The sequence below is a fragment of the Neolamprologus brichardi genome, chromosome 1 (assembly GCF_056152115.1).
Source record: "Neolamprologus brichardi isolate AB-2024 chromosome 1, ASM5615211v1, whole genome shotgun sequence".
NCBI lineage: Eukaryota > Metazoa > Chordata > Actinopteri > Cichliformes > Cichlidae > Neolamprologus > Neolamprologus brichardi.
Window position 1 is genome coordinate 11,870,617 of NC_142104.1, and position 18,812 is coordinate 11,889,428.

The 18,812-nt window shown below is 42.5% G+C and overlaps 3 protein-coding genes across 5 annotated transcripts in view; all 3 read left to right on the forward strand.

Moving 5' to 3' along the window:
- atosa (atos homolog A) overlaps window positions 1–6,552 on the forward strand; it is a 32,605-nt gene extending 26,053 nt beyond the window's left edge. Inside the window, exons 5-12 of the mRNA XM_006779827.2 lie at window positions 35–1,916; window positions 2,138–2,263; window positions 2,811–2,899; window positions 3,948–4,044; window positions 4,225–4,383; window positions 4,504–4,572; window positions 4,972–5,171; window positions 5,302–6,552. Coding sequence (XP_006779890.1) covers window positions 35–1,916; window positions 2,138–2,263; window positions 2,811–2,899; window positions 3,948–4,044; window positions 4,225–4,383; window positions 4,504–4,572; window positions 4,972–5,171; window positions 5,302–5,455 — 2,776 coding nt within the window. The 3' untranslated portion in view covers window positions 5,456–6,552. The remainder of the gene's footprint in view (window positions 1–34; window positions 1,917–2,137; window positions 2,264–2,810; window positions 2,900–3,947; window positions 4,045–4,224; window positions 4,384–4,503; window positions 4,573–4,971; window positions 5,172–5,301) is intronic.
- A 2,047-nt stretch (window positions 6,553–8,599) lies between these two features.
- arpp19a (cAMP regulated phosphoprotein 19a) lies at window positions 8,600–13,531 on the forward strand. The gene is made up of 3 exons (XM_006779828.3): window positions 8,600–8,803; window positions 9,516–9,638; window positions 12,079–13,531. Exons 1-3 carry the CDS (start codon window positions 8,747–8,749, stop codon window positions 12,247–12,249), a joined length of 351 nt encoding a protein of 116 aa, XP_006779891.1. The 5' UTR covers window positions 8,600–8,746; the 3' UTR covers window positions 12,250–13,531.
- A 4,697-nt stretch (window positions 13,532–18,228) lies between these two features.
- myo5aa (myosin VAa) overlaps window positions 18,229–18,812 on the forward strand; it is a 65,562-nt gene continuing 64,978 nt past the window's right edge. For all 3 annotated transcript variants that reach the window (XM_087852898.1, XM_087852812.1, XM_087852864.1), the window contains exon 1: window positions 18,229–18,468. In XM_087852898.1, the coding sequence (XP_087709024.1) occupies window positions 18,439–18,468 (30 nt within the window). In that variant the 5' untranslated portion in view covers window positions 18,229–18,438. The remainder of the gene's footprint in view (window positions 18,469–18,812) is intronic.

Sequence of the window (18,812 nt, forward strand, 5' to 3'; positions counted from 1 at the left end):
CTGTTTATTGAATCAGGATTTTTCCATCCAACAGGATCAGTGCTGCTGACGAAGAGTTGGTGTGGCAGTTTTCCCAACCACCTTCAGAGCACATATTCCCAGTCCCCAATGTTTCCCAGAGTGTTGCACTGCAGGTCCGTGTCCAGTCGCTCCCCAGACAGCCCACCTATCCCACCCTGGCCTGCAGCATCCATACCGGCCTTCCTCCGCTTTACAGTAAGACTCCCAGCCTCAACCCAAACCTTAACAGCCATGGTGGCCTGCCCACCCTCAAAAAGAACCAGGACCCCAGTAAGGACAACCTCCTCAGCAACTCTAATACGTACAGCAAGAGCTCCAACTCAATGTCCAGCCTTCTCCTCAACGGCTTACCCATTCCCAATCTCCCCATCAACAACATCCCCATTAACAGCCTTCCTCACACATCTGTGCCACATCCATACAGCAAGAAGAGCCAAGAGCCTGGTGAAAATCACTCGTATCAGAACGGAGAGCTCCCACAGGGCAACGCCCCCCAACGTCAGGGCTCCCCACTCTTCCACAGGCCCTCTCACTCCCCCACGCCATCCCGCTCCCACTCCCCCTCCCCACTTCCTACAAGTAAAGCAGGGAAGTGGCTGTACTCAGCTCTCAATGGTTCATCTGAACCCACACAGGTAGAAGACTATGGTTCTTGTACCAGCAACAACAACGAGAGGTCAAAGAGTGCACTCCCCGAGCCTCTGAGAGCTTTTAAGAATTTTTCCATGGCCGAGCCACCCCGCTGCCCCTCCCCGAGGCCTGCTGCACCTGAGACAAACCCACTGATTGGTTCCCTGCTGCAGGAGAGACAGGAAGTTATTGCCCGTATTGCACAGAGGCTCAACTTTTGTGACCCCACAGCACCCCCACTCCCTCCCGGCCTTTTTGCTTCTGACAACCCTCCCAAAGCCATGTGGGGCAGTAACCATGATGATATAACTGCCAGTAAGACCAAAGAGCCTGAGGTACCGCCCTATGAGTCTGTGGGACATGTGTGGGCCACCCCATTTAACACACCTGTGGCTGACACTTCTTTCGGGAAATGGGAAAGCTCCTCCCCTAAACCTGCAGCCTGCAGGAGGCTAAAAATGACTGAGACAAGAGACAGAGAAGAGGAGAGGAACGGGGAGAAGGAGTCGGACAGAGAAAAGGAGAAAGACAGGGAGAGGGATACAGACAGCTCTCTGATTGCCCAAGCAGTTCAAGACATTACTAGGCTCATTCAGGAGAGACTGTCTGTCCCCTCTCTGTCCCCCCGGCACAGCAGAAGCGGCAGCCCTCTGCACCATACTCACACAACAACAGTGACACACACAGTCCGCACATACTCGCACACCACACACACCCCACATGCCCCACACACTGCCACCAACGGCTACACCAACGGCCACATACCTAGCCACGAACCTCACAGAGGCAGCACGCACACCGCTGCCACACACACGCCTGTTTGCACAGACAAGCCCCGAGTTGATCGGGGTTCCGAATGCCATTCTCCCCGGGCCCAAAATGGTGCTCAGTCTACACTTGAAGAACCCTCATTCAGAGGCCAGTCCTATGCACAGGCTGGTCAGCGTTTACGAACTCCTCCAAAGGAAAAGCTCAGAGTCAGGACACCCAGCAGCCATGAATCCCCCCCTGCCTCCCCCCTCATCGAAAACCGCTCCTGGCAAGCCCAGATTTCGAACTGGACTTGCGACTACGCCAGCCCAAACATGAACTGTAACAGAAGCCACGACCACAGCAAGCCTCAAGCTCAATCCCAGATGCAAATGCAGATGCAAAACTGCAAACCTGCCCAGGCCCCGACCCTGCAGGATGAGAACCAGGCACCCTCAGATTCTGGATGCTCCAGCACATCAAGTCTAGATATGACTCCACCTTCTACTGTTCTCGTAAGACAATTCTTTCTCTAATGAGCATTGTCCAGTATGTGTGATACCCTTTTAGTCATCAATAATGTGTCACACCTGTGCTAATCACAGTTTTATATGTAAGACAAAAAAAAGGTAACAGAGTAACATGCTTTATTCTAAGTTCAGCTGGGGTGGGAAGATGATGTAAGTTCACTTGTCCACTTGCAAGCTGTTTTAATGTATTCTCTCTATACTCCCAGCGTGCTTCGAGTCCCTCCCCTCTGCGTCCCTGCAACAGCTGGAAGAAACAGAATCGCCACTCATTAGACGCTACAGCAACCAAGGCCTTCCACCCCTGCACTGGCCTGCCTCTGCTCTCCAGCCCTGTAAGTAACACACAAGCACACACACATTCATGTACAGTAGCTTCATGTCTTCTAACTGAAACAGTTCTCAGCTTCAAAATTGAACATCTGCGAAAAAGACACTTGAGTCAGATGCGGGCTTACCTAATGTTTTAGCTATGCTTTAATAGTCACTGTCAGAGTCCATGCAAGTCTTTGTCATAACACCATGCTCACCACCTCTTGTTGAAGCATTACTCACAGTGCTTCACCAATGAATATACTACAGTACTTTAAATGTTGATGATTAGGATAGCTTTTTTTTTTTGGCTGCTGGGCTACTGAGTAGTTTTTCAGCGTTGATGTGCACACATGGCGATACGTAAGCTAAATGACTCATCAGCATCTCACCAGTCACAAGTTTCATCATCACAGTTTCCTGTCTTCTGATCACTTTTACACATACTGTACACACACACATTTAAGTCTCACCAGCAGCAAGCTGACACATGCAGGTCATGACACTCTCTCTATAAAAATATAAATAACTAAAAATATGTGTTGATGGTGTCCTGTGTGTCTGCTACAGGTTCCTCAGAGGAAAAGTCAAACAGGATACTTTGACCTGGACACCTCTGTGGCTGGCTGTAAGGGTTTGCCTTGGGCCTCTGGGAAAAGGTATACATTTTCTCACCTGGGATCTGTGTTACTATAGTTACTAGTTTCCAACTCATTTTGTACAAGAAACTAAGTTTTGGGCGCTTTGACTAGTTACAATGCAGTCTTTTGTCTTACAGTTACCACCCACATTATCTGATGATTACAGTACCATCTGGATCTAGTTACTCATACTTTTCATCATGATTTTTAAAACCTACATGTTTCGCTCACTTTCCAGGCTCACAGCTTTTATTATATGTAACAAATATCGAGAAAAACTTGAAGATAGAGGTATTTTGTTTATTATACAGCTTATATTGTAAAGTACAGAAGATTCAGATTATAATCACACCCGAACCCTTGGATACAAAAGCCTCAGATAAACAGTTGCATAAATCAGGCTGTGTGAGAAAAGATGAGACCATAGCAGCTTCACAGAGGGCTAAAGCTGGGTCAGCCCCATTCTGCTGACTTTTCCTCTCACAGTGCCACCTGCTGAAGCTCTGCTGTACTGTGACTGCATCTAGAAATGCACACACGCAGCTCAAAATGGCAGACAGCACTGAACTGGCTTTATATACACAGAGATTCATGGCTCTGCCTACACACAGCAAATGTGGGTGGAAGCTCAGTGCTGCTTTTTTGTACAGCAGATGTTTGAAGAGTTTGGTATTCGGGGGTGAAAGGTCATTTTAGCTGTTTAAAAGAGCAGTTTTGCTCTGGTTGGTGAAAGGCACTATAGGATATTATTTGTTTATATTTTGCCAAAAAACATGGTTGATTGAAAGAGTCATATGTAAAGTTTCTATGTTGTGACCTGTGGGCCTGAACACTTTATTTGCACTTCTAGTGAATTAGGATTTCAGAGTAACCAACATTTCAAGTTGCCACTCGTGTTTATACACAGATGGAAGCCGGTTTGAGATAATTTTAGTTCACCTGAGACGCATATCTATTAAGGCACACTAGAAATGTGTGCCATGTAAATACCTTTAGGCATTTACATAACACATTTACATAACGCATTTAAAAACGTGTTGATCCAGCATGTGTTTTTTTACTACAGGGTGTGTCTAAAGAGAGAGGGGTACACGGATGAGTCACAGCAGCTGTTCAGTGCTAGTGCTCCACCTGCCAGTCTCAGCCTGCTGGGAAACTTTGAGGTATAGCACACAAACACAGAATCATCTGTTCTCTTCAGCTATGGTTTTTGACATTAGCTCAAGTCCGCTTCTCCTTTTTGGATCCCTAAACTGTCACATTCTCAAAGGGATTTAACCTTGAGCAACCACCATACTTTTTTTTAAAGAAAAATGAAAACATGTGAACTTATGTCCCATTAGGAGTGTGTGCTGAACTACCGCCTGGAGCCTTTAGGGACAGTGGAGGGTTTCACAGCAGAGGTCGGCGCCAGCGGATCCTTCTGCCCCAGTCACCTTACCTTACCTGCAGATGTGTCATTCTATAGTGTCTCTGATGACAATGCTCCCTCACCATATATGGTAAAATTTCTTTTTCTATAAAGTAATAATAAAGCCCCCTAAGCCTAGAGATAAAACTATATTAGCTCATGTGTGTTACTTCTGTTTGCCTGTTTTTGATTGTCATGTGTTTTCTGGCAGGGTGTGATAAACCTGGAGTCCCTGGGAAAAAGGGGCTACCGTGTACCTCCATCAGGAACCATTCAAGTGGTGAGGATTTTCTTTCACAGTTGACAGTAGACATGTTTTCAAAATATAGCTACATCACAGCGTGTCTGAGAACAAAGAGCAGATTACAGTAAGTAACAAAAGTGAATGGAGACTCCTTGTGGATGTAGAGGAAACTACATCATTAAACATGCAGGGACCTGTTCAAGGCTATGTTTTGTTTCATTTATAGTGCAGAAAGCTCTTATCTCCTTAATACTCTGATTACATTGTTGGGATTGTAGGTATAGATGAATAGTCATATTATGTATCTTGATCACAGCATGTAAAGTGTAAAAAAATATTTGCTATAGTTAAATGAAAGACAGTGTTAAAACTTATTACAAAGCCTGACTTTAAAATGGTTTTAACCCTGCCATGCTCTCCGGTTAAACCCCTCAGACCTTATTCAACCCTAACAAGACAGTGGTAAAGATGTTTGTTGTGACCTATGACCTACGAGCCATGCCAGCTGGACACCAGACCTTCTTACGCCAGAGGACCTTCTCTGTTCCCGTCCGTCGTGACACAAACAATCAGACCAGCAGGAAACCCCTCGCCCTGGGCCAGGGACGAACCTTGCGCTACCTCATTCACCTGAGGTGAGATGGCCGTTATTTTTGTCTGAACACTCAAAGTGGAGCATATCCAGCAGAACCCATGTTTATACTCCCATTTTCATGCTTTTGGCCTGTCATTTCATGCTTTTCTCCCTCTCCCAATCTCCACCAGGTTCCAGAGCTCTAAGTCTGGGAAGATCTACCTCCATAGGGACATCCGTCTGCTGTTTTCCAGGAAGTCCATGGAGGTGGACAGCGGTGCTGCTTACGAGCTCCAGTCCTTCACAGAGTCCCCTGTTGACCCGCCGTACTCTTCCCGCTGCTGAGGCCTGAAGCCCTCCCTCCTCCACCCGGCAGGCCACTACTGAAATATTAGTCACAACTTGATGCCAGCGACAGACTCAGACCGTTAGTCCATTTGAAAAGAGACGAGGTTTAAGGACCAGAGTCAAAAGCCTCTCATGGTCTGTCTCCACAAACTTATGTTTCATCCCCTGTCATCCAAAACTGGCAAAGGGGGCAGCAAGCTGAGATCCTAGGAGACTCATCAGAAATAAAAGCTTGTTCTCTGTTAAGCTTACAGCTTTGGAGCAGACAGGCGGAGTCAAAAGTTTCAGTTTTAGGATGTATTTCTGATGTTGTACTCCTGGTCAATATGTTTTTAACAGATTTCATGGGTAACACGCTTACCGTCTGTTGTGTGTATCCCCTCCAGCGTCTTGCAGGAGAGTAGACGCACATAAAGTTAGACAAAAAATTGATTTGAAAAGAGTCGAGGCGTTAAATCGAAATGTTAATTAGACCTATTGAGTGTGAAATAAGAAATAATTTGTTTCTAATTGAATGTGATGGCCTTTTAATAATAAACGATTCCGATTTTAAATTTTTGAAGATTAGATTGACCCAGCTGAACGTGTACTCAGTTTTCTCTCTGTGATTCCTGAGCTCGGAGCAGAGGTTGTGCATATAGATGAAGAACCCTATGGCAAACCGCGGTGCAACATATACCATGGACCACTGAAAGAAAAAAAAAACAGCAACAACAAAAAAAAACCAGTCGAACGAGCAATCAAGATAGACTTACGTGAAAGCATCACAGCAGAACATCAGAAGTGCACTGTGGATTTTTTTTTCTCAATGTAACTGGAAATGAAACAGAAAATAGAAATATTCTAATACTTTTGTACTGTTACAAAACCACTTTATTGGAAGTGTTGCAATAGAAAGAATAACCTTAGTTTAGTGTTTACACATTCACTTTCAGTTTACTTACCATCGGTTTATTTAATATTTAAATATTTCAGTTATTACTTGTGACGTCTGCCATGCTAAGATGATGTAGTGCAAACTGTATATCATAGTATGTATTTTTGACATTAATATTCAAATCTGAAAAAATATATCTATATATCTTCTAAAGCAATCTGGAATCTGCTGTGTCTCTTTGTGGTTTTAATTCTCACACCATGTTTCCTGTTCTGCCTTTTGATGTGTCTCGATGCTCACCTCCGTCTTTATGTGCAAACAGTAACTGGTTTTCTGCTAAATGCAAGATAAAGGGTGCATAAGAGAATGTGGGAATGGCAAGAATGATGTGTGGGGTGTGATAGCTGATTTTCAGCTGTCACACCCCCACACATTTTTTTTTATTTTAAACATTGGGCAGTAGTCACTGACTCATCCTGGTGCAAAACAACACTATAAATACATGTGTTGAGATCTGTTACTGACAGCCCTTGTTTTTAGTACATTGTTGATGTTTTTCAAACACAGACAGCATAGCGCACTCTTTGGGATGAGTCACAAGCATTCCTTGTATATTAGGCTGTAATCAGTAAAAGTACATGCACATCAACCATTTTAATCACAATAAGAGTAAAAACGGTATATCTGAGGTGTAAGTGAAAGTTTAAACATAAGTTAAATTGCTTTATGTAATTACAGAAATTTGTTTCGTTTCGTTTTTCTCCGGTTCAAAACAGTGAGTCTTTGTTACCATACACCCCAAATGCATTTCAGATATTTCAGTTATTTTTTATCAGTCTCTCAATTTGTAAAACTGAGAATAGGCTAAACTTAACCAATTTTATAAACTAAATAACTGGGTTGTTTTTGAAAAAAGTACATTTCTGAAAACTAACTTTTTCTTTTCTGAAAAGGTTAAATTTTAGAGAATCCTGATCAACTTTTATACGGTTTCCCGAGCCTTTATTTTGAAAATCAAACCAACTGAATGGTTTCCTATATTGGAGGACTTTATTTTGAAAATTACATACAATACAAAAATATGAAAAAGTATCTAACACACACCTGTTGGGCACTGTCAGGGTCTGGGCCTGTGGTCTGTTGTCCTTCAGTGTGTGTCTGAGAAAGACACACACTGAATAAGACACACACTGATCCCTATAAGCTGCACGCGCGGAGCTTATAGGGATATATATATATATAGATATAGAGATCTATATCTATATATAGATATAGATATAGATAGATATATAGGAGATATAGAGGGAAATAATAAATGGATCGCACCAAATTCTTTTAATTAACTTGTTGAAAGAATGACTTGACATGACTTCCAGCTTACATAACCACCGGATCCACCATGCAAGGTATTTCCAGGTATTTTGCCTTTAAAATTATAGATTTCTGGAATCTGAGGTATCATAACAAAGATTAAATGACTGGTCGTTTACAGCTTGAAGGATCCTCTTTGTTGTCAATACAATGATTGGAGATGACTGGAAAAGTTTGACTTTTGATACAATAAGATCCTTTCGAAGGGGTAGTGTGAATATCATTGATTTTAAGTAAAAGGGTTTAAGAAGTAATGCAAGTATACTTGTTCAAGTACACTAGTTTAAACTTGTTTCTTGGCACACTGTGGGGGCCCTTAGCATGATCTGAGCTAAATCCCACATCCAACGTGTTGATTGCTGCTGATCGTGTCATCCCTTTATGGCCAGTGTACTCATATTCTGATGGCGGCTTCCAGCAGCATAACACATCATGTCACAAAAGCTCAAATCATTTCAAACTGGTTCATTAAACATGTCAATACATTTCTAAAAAATGACAAATGGGTTCTGAAACATTAATCGTTTACACTGCACGTGCTCATATTTGGCTTTTTTTAATCAGAAGAAAAAACAAATTCCTCTGGGGGTGGGTATAAAAAGAAAACACTTTATTTTGTATAGCTGTATTCCTCTTGGTTTTGTGCAATGAAACTGGTTTTGTGTAAAAAAAAAAAAAAAAAAAAATCGTGAGGAAACGGAAAATAAATCGGCCAGCATTAAGCGGTGCCGGGCTCTCCATCCTCCAGATTATTTTCTGAGATCTGGATTTGTGACACAGCACATGGACCCAGCAGCTGATCTTTGTGTCATTATGCAACCTAAATCTGAACTCCGTACCCGGTGCGTGTGCACGGCGGGAGCGCGCGTGGTGTCTCCGCATGTGACGTAGTATTGTGTGCGGGAGTGAGCGTTCGGCAGCTCTCGGTTGGGTTCGGTGAGTCAGAGTCGAATCGGGCGAGCAACACGCGAGCGGGGGATTTGTGGAACACTTGTTCGGCTGGTGAGCGGTCTCCTGACAAAAATCACGACTATTTAAACATGTCGGGGGATAACGAAGAGACTCAGACAGCTGAGGAGACGCCGGTGGAAGAGAAGGTAAACGCGGGATTTTCCTCACGAGCCCCGGGGATGGTTGCTTCGTGGTAACCTAACATTGTAGCTTAGCTTCTCCTCTTCCTCTATTTCGTTGTTGACATAAATCATAACTAGCTACCGAGACCCAGGTAGATTAATATTGTTCGTCGGGAATCCCAACGATCTTGTATTACGTAGTAATTCGCGCTTTGTCTTTCAGGTGGAAGTGTTTTGATGTTAGCTGACGTGACATTCAAAGTGTCTATTAGCTTAGCTGCTAAAAAAAAATTAGCTTAGCTCATTCAGCACAGTGACAGTTCTCTTTAAACTAGAAGTGCTAAATCAGGGCCTGTCTAATTAACTGTCTCGCCAGCCTGGCAATTGATAGCGTGATTTTTTTTATCATTATTATTTTTATTTTTTTTTTACAGAAACGAGAATCCCAATCGGTGGTCCAACCTACACGTTACTGGCTAGTAGGATATGCTAATGCTTCTGTCTAGCTTGACGTTAATATGCGGGAGCGGTGAATTTAAACGCTTTTCCACGGAGGACCACCCTTTGCCACCAACGTATTCAGTAAAGTTGTTCAATAAGCAGCCTTCAAACGTCATTAGATAGGTTTTATTCATAGTTTTACGGGCTTAAACGTCTGTGTAAATGTGGTGCTGTCTGGAGCTACCAGCTGACCGACAGCTGATTAATCTAATCTTATGCTTCTGTTTGTTTACAGGAGGTTCAGGAAAAGACGATCAGCCCCGAGAAGGCAGAGGAGGCTAAACTGAAAGCAAGATATCCAAATTTGGGAAATAAACCCGGAGGGTCGGATTTACTTCGGAAACGCCTTCAGAAAGGGGTGAGTAATCTCTTGTGTTTGTCTTCAAAACATAAAGGGTTCACTTTAGGATTGTCCTTGAAGCTTTTGTTATTTTATATAGGTGCACTACACGGTCCTGACTAGCAAGTTATTGGTGTTGGACATAGTTAATAGAGAAATATGTCCAGTATCAGGAAATTAAACTGAGAAACTGACACATATTTCGGGGTTTCTGTTTTATTTTATTTTTTTTAACTTATAAAATAAGTACATTTCCAGAATTGTCTTCCATAGAAAACAGTTCAGTCTTGGTAAAATCGACTTTGATTGTAGATGCAATTTAAGGATTTTCTGCTTCTGTCATGTTGTAAAATCTGGGACAGCAGAGAATTGAAAATAGGTTTAGGTTTAAATAACTTGTGATTGGCACCGTAATAATTACTTGACTTTTTAAAAGTAATCACCTGTCAGTAGAAGACTAATCTAATATCTGCTGAAGGGCTTAACAATATGTCACAGCGTGATTTAACCTGTGTGGTCAGCTTCCAGGAAATTTTCCATTCTCTTTTAGAACATTTTAGTAATCATGTTTGTTTTGATAATAATACACTAACCAAGATGAATTTTCTTTGAATAAATAAATATTTTCTTGTACTTCTCACAAGAAATTACCTGCTGCAGTAATTTCTTTTTGAAAAACTGATGTTCCCTAAAGTTATTATTTGCAAGTGATGCTAGTTTCAGTCATTGTGCAGAAGTACTGTTTATAAGGGTGGGGAAACCTGCAGTCAGCTGAAACTGAAGAAGTCACTTGGATGAGTGATGAAAATTTTCTCCCACTGAAAAACTCAGGGAACGTGCCAGCTTCAGTGCATAAAGAGGGAAACACATCATCATGTAGCAATTTCAAATATCCAGTGGCCTTGAGGTTTCCATTGATGAAGAATGGACCCACTATCGTTGTACCCCATATACTAGGGCTGTTCGATATAACAATATATATCGGATGACGATATAAAAACGTCTATCGTTTCATTTTACGCTATCGTTTGTTTCGTGGTGTCGCAAAATAAACTGTTTACAACAATATTTTTTTCACCGTTTTGATGGTCACTATAGTGGCTATATTAATTTCTTAAATTTCTCTCTTTCTCTTATATTTAATATAACCACACTACAGACGGACAAGCGTCTGTTTTTATGCGTTGTGGTTAGCAACAACGACGGTAACACCATTGTGTGTACGCTTGTTTACGTTCCACATAAAAATGTATTGTTTCATGCATCGGTTAAAACACTCGACTCCAGGTACATGACGCACAGTTGGAAACACTTCCCGCAAGATGAGCTGCCCAAGATTCACAGAATTTACAAAAATTTTTACATTTTTGTGATTTTATATCGTTATCAGGACGATAGAATTCTTATATCGGGATATGAGATTTTGGTCATATCGCACAGCCCTACCATATACCACACCAAACCATCACTTTTGTTGTTCCAACAGTCTTGGAGGGATCCATCCAATGTGGGTTAGTGTCAGACCAATAACGGTGGTTTTGTTTGTTGACTTCACCATGCACATAAAAGTTTGCCTCATCACTGAACAAAATCTTCTGTGTCAACTGAGGGTCCTGTTCCAATTTTTGTTTTGCCCATTCTGCAAATTCTGTGCGCCAATCTGGGTCATCCTCGTTGAGATGCTGGAGTTTGTAAGGGTGCCATTTGTGAGTAGCTAATATCCGCCGAAGGGATGTTCGACTAATCCCACTCTCCAGTGACATGCAGTGAGTGCTACGCTGTGGGCTCTTGCTGAATGAAGCTAGGACAACCACTGATGTTTCTTCATTAGTGACAGTTTTCTTGCGTCCACATTTTGGCAAATCCAACACTGGACCAGTTTCACAAAACTTAGCAAGCAGTTTGCTAACTGTAGCATGAGAGATGGGTGTCTCGTAGGGTGTCTTGCATTGAAATCTGCTGCAATGATCCGGTTAGTGCATTCACCAGATATCAACACAATTTCGATCCGCTCCTCACGTGTTAACCTCTTCGACATGTCAATGGCTGTGAACAAAGAGAAACTTGTAAATAACTCATGAAAGAATAAAGTTACGTTGAAACCAATCACACCATTGTTTTTCTTGTGACATTACCAATAAGTTTGATGTGTCACATGGCCCTCTTCCTATTGAAAAAACAAAAGTTGTATCCAAGTCGGCCGACTTCTAAATGGCCACCATGGTCACCACCCATCTTGAGGAGTTTGCCCCCTCACATATACTAATGTGCCACAAACAGGACTTTAATATCACCAACCATTCCCATTTTATTACGGTGTATCCATATAAATGGCCCAGCCTGTAGATCGCAGTTTGTGGGATTTACTCTGACATTTAAAAAATGAGACATTTTTAAATTGGTGTCTATTTTCATTGGTGCCACTTTTGTTTAATTTGAATCTTCTGTTTTTCTGCAGCAAAAGTACTTTGACTCTGGTGACTACAACATGGCAAAAGCGAAGATAAAGAACAAACAGCTGCCAACAGCTGCACCAGAGAAGACCGAGATCACAGGGGACCACATCCCCACCCCCCAGGACCTGCCCCAGAGGAAACCCTCTCTTGTGGCCAGTAAACTGGCAGGCTGATGTACACGCAGCCTCAGATGGCCCCCTCAGCACCTCCTAGCCCCTAACCCTCTCCACTTAAGTCTCAGAGATTTAATATTACCTCTCCTATCACTCCACCCTCTCCACACTGGCCTGGGCCCCACCCAACTGGATTCCACACCTCCAGGTCAACCATGTCAAATCCTTTTTTTATGTTTTTTTTTTTTTTGTTTTGTTTCAACCCACCCTTTGGCTTTTTCTCTACTGCCACCACATCCTTTCCTCTGTTATTGTCCTCCTACATTTCCTTCATGTCTTGTCTTTACCTCCATGTTTGTCCATGTACACTGAAGAAACAGTCTGTGATGCCTCTGAACAATGGATGGACAGCAGATATGACTGTTTACGAGCTGAAGTGAGGGGCGAGCAGCAGAAGCTTGCATCTTGTGAGGTTTGGGCGCGGGGGTGATTTAGTGTGGTGTTAAGTCTGGAGATTATGATTGTGTGTGTGTGTGTATGTATCTGATATATATTTGTCTGGCACAGGGGCAGAATGTTTTACATCAGATTTGTATTATTCACTGTATGACCTTACTCTAAATTATGCTGTCAATATGCTTGAATGATTGAATATAGTAATTCAGAGGCCAAGTTCCGTTTTATTAACGCTATGATTGTGTCTGCATTAAAGGACCTTGCAGTGAAGGCTGGGGTGTCACTTTGAACTGCATGTGTGATGCTGGGCTCCCGAAGGTGAAGCTTCACATACTGCATTTTTATTCATCAAGGTGCACTGAGCAGATGTTTAAAAGAGATGCTAAAAAGCTTGGGTGCGGCTCAAATGCCGGTAGCAGGTAGTTCCTTCAAGAAGTGTCAGAAATAGATCTTCTTCTTACAAGAGCAAAATGCAGTGTTTTTAAGTTTACACTGTGTGCTGCTCCATTTTATATGCTGACACAGTCCTCTCCTAAGGATGGAGTCATCATGAATGAATCAGGTTTTAAAGGGTTAGAGGGGATACAGGACCTGAAGGGTAAAATCCTTCAGAGGGACCAGTCTTTATGCTGTATACATTGGTGGACAAAAACAAGGAACAAATAGTGTAAGTTTCGGGGAAATAATCTTGTGTAATCATGACTTAAAGTAGTTTTATCTTTAGCCCTGCATAGTGCTTTTCCAGGGGTTTTTACTGGCCAGATGCAATTTACTTGTGGTGTGATAAATCAAAGCTAGGACATCTGTCCAAGTTGTGCATGTACATGGCTGCCCTGCTGTCACATTGTGCCATTTTGTTTTGTAAATAAAGTAGTTTTGCACAATACTTTTTGTGTATTCTTTAAAGACCTACGATGTATTTCATGTGCTTTCAGATTGCTAATGTTTACATGGTAAATCTAATGTTTACATAGTAAGATTTAATATAGTTTATTTTCTAGAAGTTAGAATATCGGCAGAAATGAGCTTCCTCTGAAGGGTGGCTGGCCTCTCCCTTAGAGATAGGGTGAGAAGTTCGGCCATCCGGGAAGGGCTCAGAGTAGAGCCGCTGCTGCTCCACATCGAACGGAGCCAGCTGAGGTGGTTCGGGCATCTGACAAGGATACCTCCTGGGCGCCTCCTCGGTGAGGTGTTCCGGGCATGTCCCACCGGGAGGAGGCCCCGGGGCAGACCCAGGACACGCTGGAGAGATTATATCTCTCGGCTGGCCTGGGAACGCCTTGGTGTTCCCCCGGATAAGCTGGAGGAGGTGGCTGGGGAGAGGGAGGTCTGGGCCTCTCTGCTTAGGCTGCTGCCCCCGCGACCCGGCCTCGGATAAAGCGGATGAAGATGGATGGAAGTTAGAATATTTCTGTGTTCCAGGAGCCAGAATTTAAGTACAGCTTATAACAAAATAGTTGAAATAAGAATAAATATTCAAGCATCTATTTTCTTCTGCTTACCTTGGAATATGGTCACACAAGCAGAGGAGCCTAAATGTTTAGGCACGCCAGATTTGTCCAACTCACCACTAGGTGGTGATAAGTTGACAGCTCAGTTCCTCTCTTCACCCAAGTGTCCAGAAGATATACTTGCAGATCTTACAAAATCGACCCTCGACCTGCAACCAGGGTGTCCTGGTGCCATGTGCACTTAGCGGCACCCTTCTGTTTGAACATGGTGTTTATAATTGATAAACCGTTATTTGCCCAGAAATCTAATAACACAACATTAGGCAGACCGTTCCTCCCAGTCACCCCCCACCAGGTCTCAGTGTCATTTCCCCTATAAGCACTAAAGTCCACCAGTAGGATGACAAAGTCACTAAATGGAGGACACTCCCAGAAGGCTGTGTTCTCTAAAATATCATTCGGTCCATAGGCACAAACCCAGTCACTGGCACAGGTAAGCAACCCCCTCATCCATGGGTGAAACCCCCCAGGGTGCACACAGCAAGCTATAAGGATACAAGGATACCCACCCTTGCCCACCGCCTCTCATTAAGGGCAACTCCAGGTGGCCTACATGGGTTAAGGCCTGTAAGTGCTCTCCCTTAAGCTCCCTCCCATTCCTGACTCCAGGGTGAGGCCCAGGTAGCCCTATCCCAGTCAGGGTAAGCTGGTCCCTTGTTCTCTTTTCCATTTCCTCACTCAGGACTAATTTGCCTTGGGAGACCTAACCAGGGCCAAAAACTCCAAACAAAATGGAGCCTGGGCTCACTGGGAGAAGGAGCTGTCATTAAAATACAACAGAATGAATACATCAATAGGGTAAAGAATACAAGAACAGCTTGGTAGAACGAAAAGGAGCTAAATACTTAAAACTATAATTACAATACAATGTCATGTGAAGATGAATATGAATTATACACTGGTTCAACTGTTCGGTAAGGCAAATATTTAATCAATCACATGGCAGAAACTCATTGCATTTGGTTATTTAGACATGGTAAAGACAGCCTGCTGAATTTCAAACTGAGCATCGGAATGAGGGGGAAAAAGGTGATTTAATGGACTTTAAAACATGACAGTTAAATGGTCTCATCTGACTATTTCAGAAAATGCGGATGTACTGAGATTTTTCCATACAACCATCTCTAGAGTTAACCGAGAATTATCTGAAAAAAATAAAGAAAATATTCAGTGAGCAGCAGTTCTCTGGGTGAAAGGGGCTTGTTGATGCCAGTGATCAGAGGAGAATGCCCAGACTGCTAATATGAACTAATATGAAAGTAACAGAAGCTAAAATAATCACTCATTACAACCAAGGTGCGCAGAAGAGCATCTCTGGACACAACATGTCGAATCTTTGAAGCAGATTAGCTACAGCAGCAAAAAAAAGTACGCCAGGTGCCACTCTTGGGTGGGTTTAAACAACACAGCCTACCTGAGTATTGTTGCTGACCATGTCACTGGATACACCACAGTGTACAGCAGGATAACACACATTGTCGCAAAGATCAAATCATCTCAAGCCAGTTTCTTGAGCCTTCAGTTTGTGCCAACTCTGGGGACAAATGTGTAAAATATTATGACAGCCAAGAGAGCATTTGTGGTTTTTATGCATTTATGATAATGATAAGGAGGAAGGAAGCACACACATACATGCACAAGTGTTAATATTAGTATATTATTAATATTAACACAGAGTTTTCAATGTGAATTTTAAATATTAGATTCTGATCTAACAGATGTCTAAACTCGTCATCTGTTGTTAAATTTCAGCCCCACTTTTCATATTTGTTGTCAGTCCAGTTGTGCCCTGGCAGAATTTGTGATTTTTGGCCATTTTTCAGAGAATATGAATGATAATACAAAAACGTTTCTTTTACTCATGGTCAGTGGTTGTGTTTGCCCTTTTTAAATCAGAATGACACTGATCAGAAATTTACATACCCTACCAAAAGTTTACATACCCTAGTTCCAGCACCGGATCCCCGCAGAGCTGCATTCCCAGCCCCCTACTGTACACCCTGTACACCTATAACTGCACACCAACCCAACCTAGCAGTGGCTCCACTTCCTCCATGCCCTAAGGAAGAATAAACTGGACCGAAAGCTGCTGCTGACCTTCTAGCGCTCCTCAGGATATTTCTCCTGTTTGCTATTTATTCCTGCTCTCTACCATTTATATTTTGTTCTGGCACAGTTGGTGTGGAGGACCTAGAATTTTGTCTTACATGTACAATGACAATAAAGGGCTATTCTATTCTATTTTCTATTCTATATACCGTGTATTGCCTCCGTTAACATCAATGACAGCTGTAAGACCTTTGTAGTAGTTGTGGTTGAGGCACTTTTATTTTCTCAGATGGTAAAGCTGCCCAGTCTTCTTGGCAAATTGCCTCCAGTTCAAAATTTTTGGCCTGTCTTGCGTGAACTGCACGTTTCAGATTTCCCCAAAGTGGTTGGTAGATTTGGCCTTGTGTTTTGGATCATTGTCATGTTGGATCATCCGAGTGTCTTCCATATGCAGCTTCAGGGCTGATGAGTGCAAATTTTCCTCCAGCATTTTCTGCATTCATCGTACCATCAGTTCTGACTAAGTTCCTTCAGCCTATGTTGCTCACACATCCTCAAAACATCAGCGATCCTTATCTTTTTATATCTTTCCTGTTTTATAAATTCCAACTATCTTCTTTTGCGTTTCCCATGGCTCAGAATCCAGCATCAGTGCAGCACAACATGAAACATGCAGCAGTCTGTCTGAAGCCCAGAAACTCAATGAGTTTTTATACACACACACGCACACACGTTACAAGTAAACAGATCACAGGTGAGGAGGGTTACCTTTAGTAGTCATTTAAACCTCTTTGTGTGTGTGTGTGTTATCCTGCCAAAACTTCGAGGGTATGTAAACTTTTGATCAGTGTCATTTGGGTAGTTTGTGTTATTATGATTTAAAAAGGGAAAACACAACCACTGGCCACGAGTGAAAGAAAAGTTTTTGTAATATAATTCATATTTTTTGAAAAATGGCCAAAAATCACAAATTCTTCCAGGGTATGTAAACTTATGAGCACAACTGTACATCAAACTTAGTATTCACCTCACCCTTACAGGGTGTGCACAGCGGGTTTTATCACATCAACAGAGTGAGTGACACAACAGTCACCTTATGTGGTTAGCATTATACATCACAGTCACTACAGAAAATGTATTTTACTGACAGAGAATGTTTTTTTAATCGTCATTATGATAAAAACTATTTTAATAGGAACAATGCAATTTAGCAATGACACAATACAGACCTTGACAGTGACGTGCTGCAAAGATACAAATATTTTTAATTTCCAGTCCTTGTCCCTAGGTGGGTTTTTACATCGACAATACACAAATAATATATGACTCACCCAGTTAACCAGAATATGTCACCTAAGGTTTTTGCTATATGTATATACAATTATGAAAATGTAAACACAAATATATACCATTAAGGAGGAAGAAAACTCAGAAAGAGGTGCCTGCATTGCTGGATGCAATAAATAAACTGAACATGAGTAGGTTTTATATCTGCCTAACCAATTGCATCAATGCCATTATATTATATATATCCCTGATGTTGGCTGCTGGGTGTGTGGAGAGATCACTTACTGTTTCCTTACTTGTTTTCTTAGGCACTGATTTTTCTGACTCACGCTAGGGTAGTACGCACTACATGTAGATTATTTATCAGTTATCTGTCCTATATAAGTCGTGATTCTGATTGGATATTATTGCCATTGGTCTTGTGAACTATCACAGGTGGTTTAACATGGCGCTGTCTTGTGTTTCATTGTCTGATGAAGAGCTGGTGTGCTCAAAACGTCATACACCACGAGATGCAATAAAAAACATCATTTTAAAAGAAGAAACTGAAGCTCTGCATTGTACAAATTATCGATTGTTTACTATGTTTAAATATTTCTGAGCCCGTGTTTCCTTTCCTTTTCTTTCCTGCGTTCCTTTATGTGTAGTATAAAGCCTTGACCATTAGGGGGCGCCGTTTCCCACGCGGCAGCAGTTTTCCTCCGTTTGGCTGAATCATTTTATCCATCATCATACCCAGAATGCAAAGTGGGAGACAGCGAAACCTCGGCAGCCTGGAGCCTGTTGGGTTATCATGGCGATAAGAGGCACGTCTCCCCCCTGAGTCTCCGTGGCAACAAACGCTTTGCTTTCCCGCTACATGAAAACACACGCTGAGCCCCGAGCAGCGCGGAGACCTGCCGGACTTTCAGCCCAGATTGGAGGAAGGACATAGCGAGTGACCGTCATGGCAGCGTCGGAGGAGCTGTACACAAAGGTAACGCGAGTGTGTAGCTTTGTGTAGGTGCCTGCTTTTTGTAGCCGGTCCGCTAAATAAATGTCCGAATCGTGGCTTCACCCTCTAGGAAAAAAAGATTGGACGAACAAAACGCCGAAAGTTTGATTTTTGCACCTCGGGGAATGTGCAGGCTCTGTGTCCGCGGCTGCAAATGAATGAAAACGGGGTTGAAACCGCTTAAATCTCGTGTTTAGGTGTTTACATGTAACCTTGGATGAACAGCTGAAATGGGTGCAGCTGACAGATGCAGCACAGAGTCGTTTCCTCGCCTCTTCCTCCTCTCTTCATAGTCCTCCTTTGCGTGCAGAAACATCTTCCAAAAT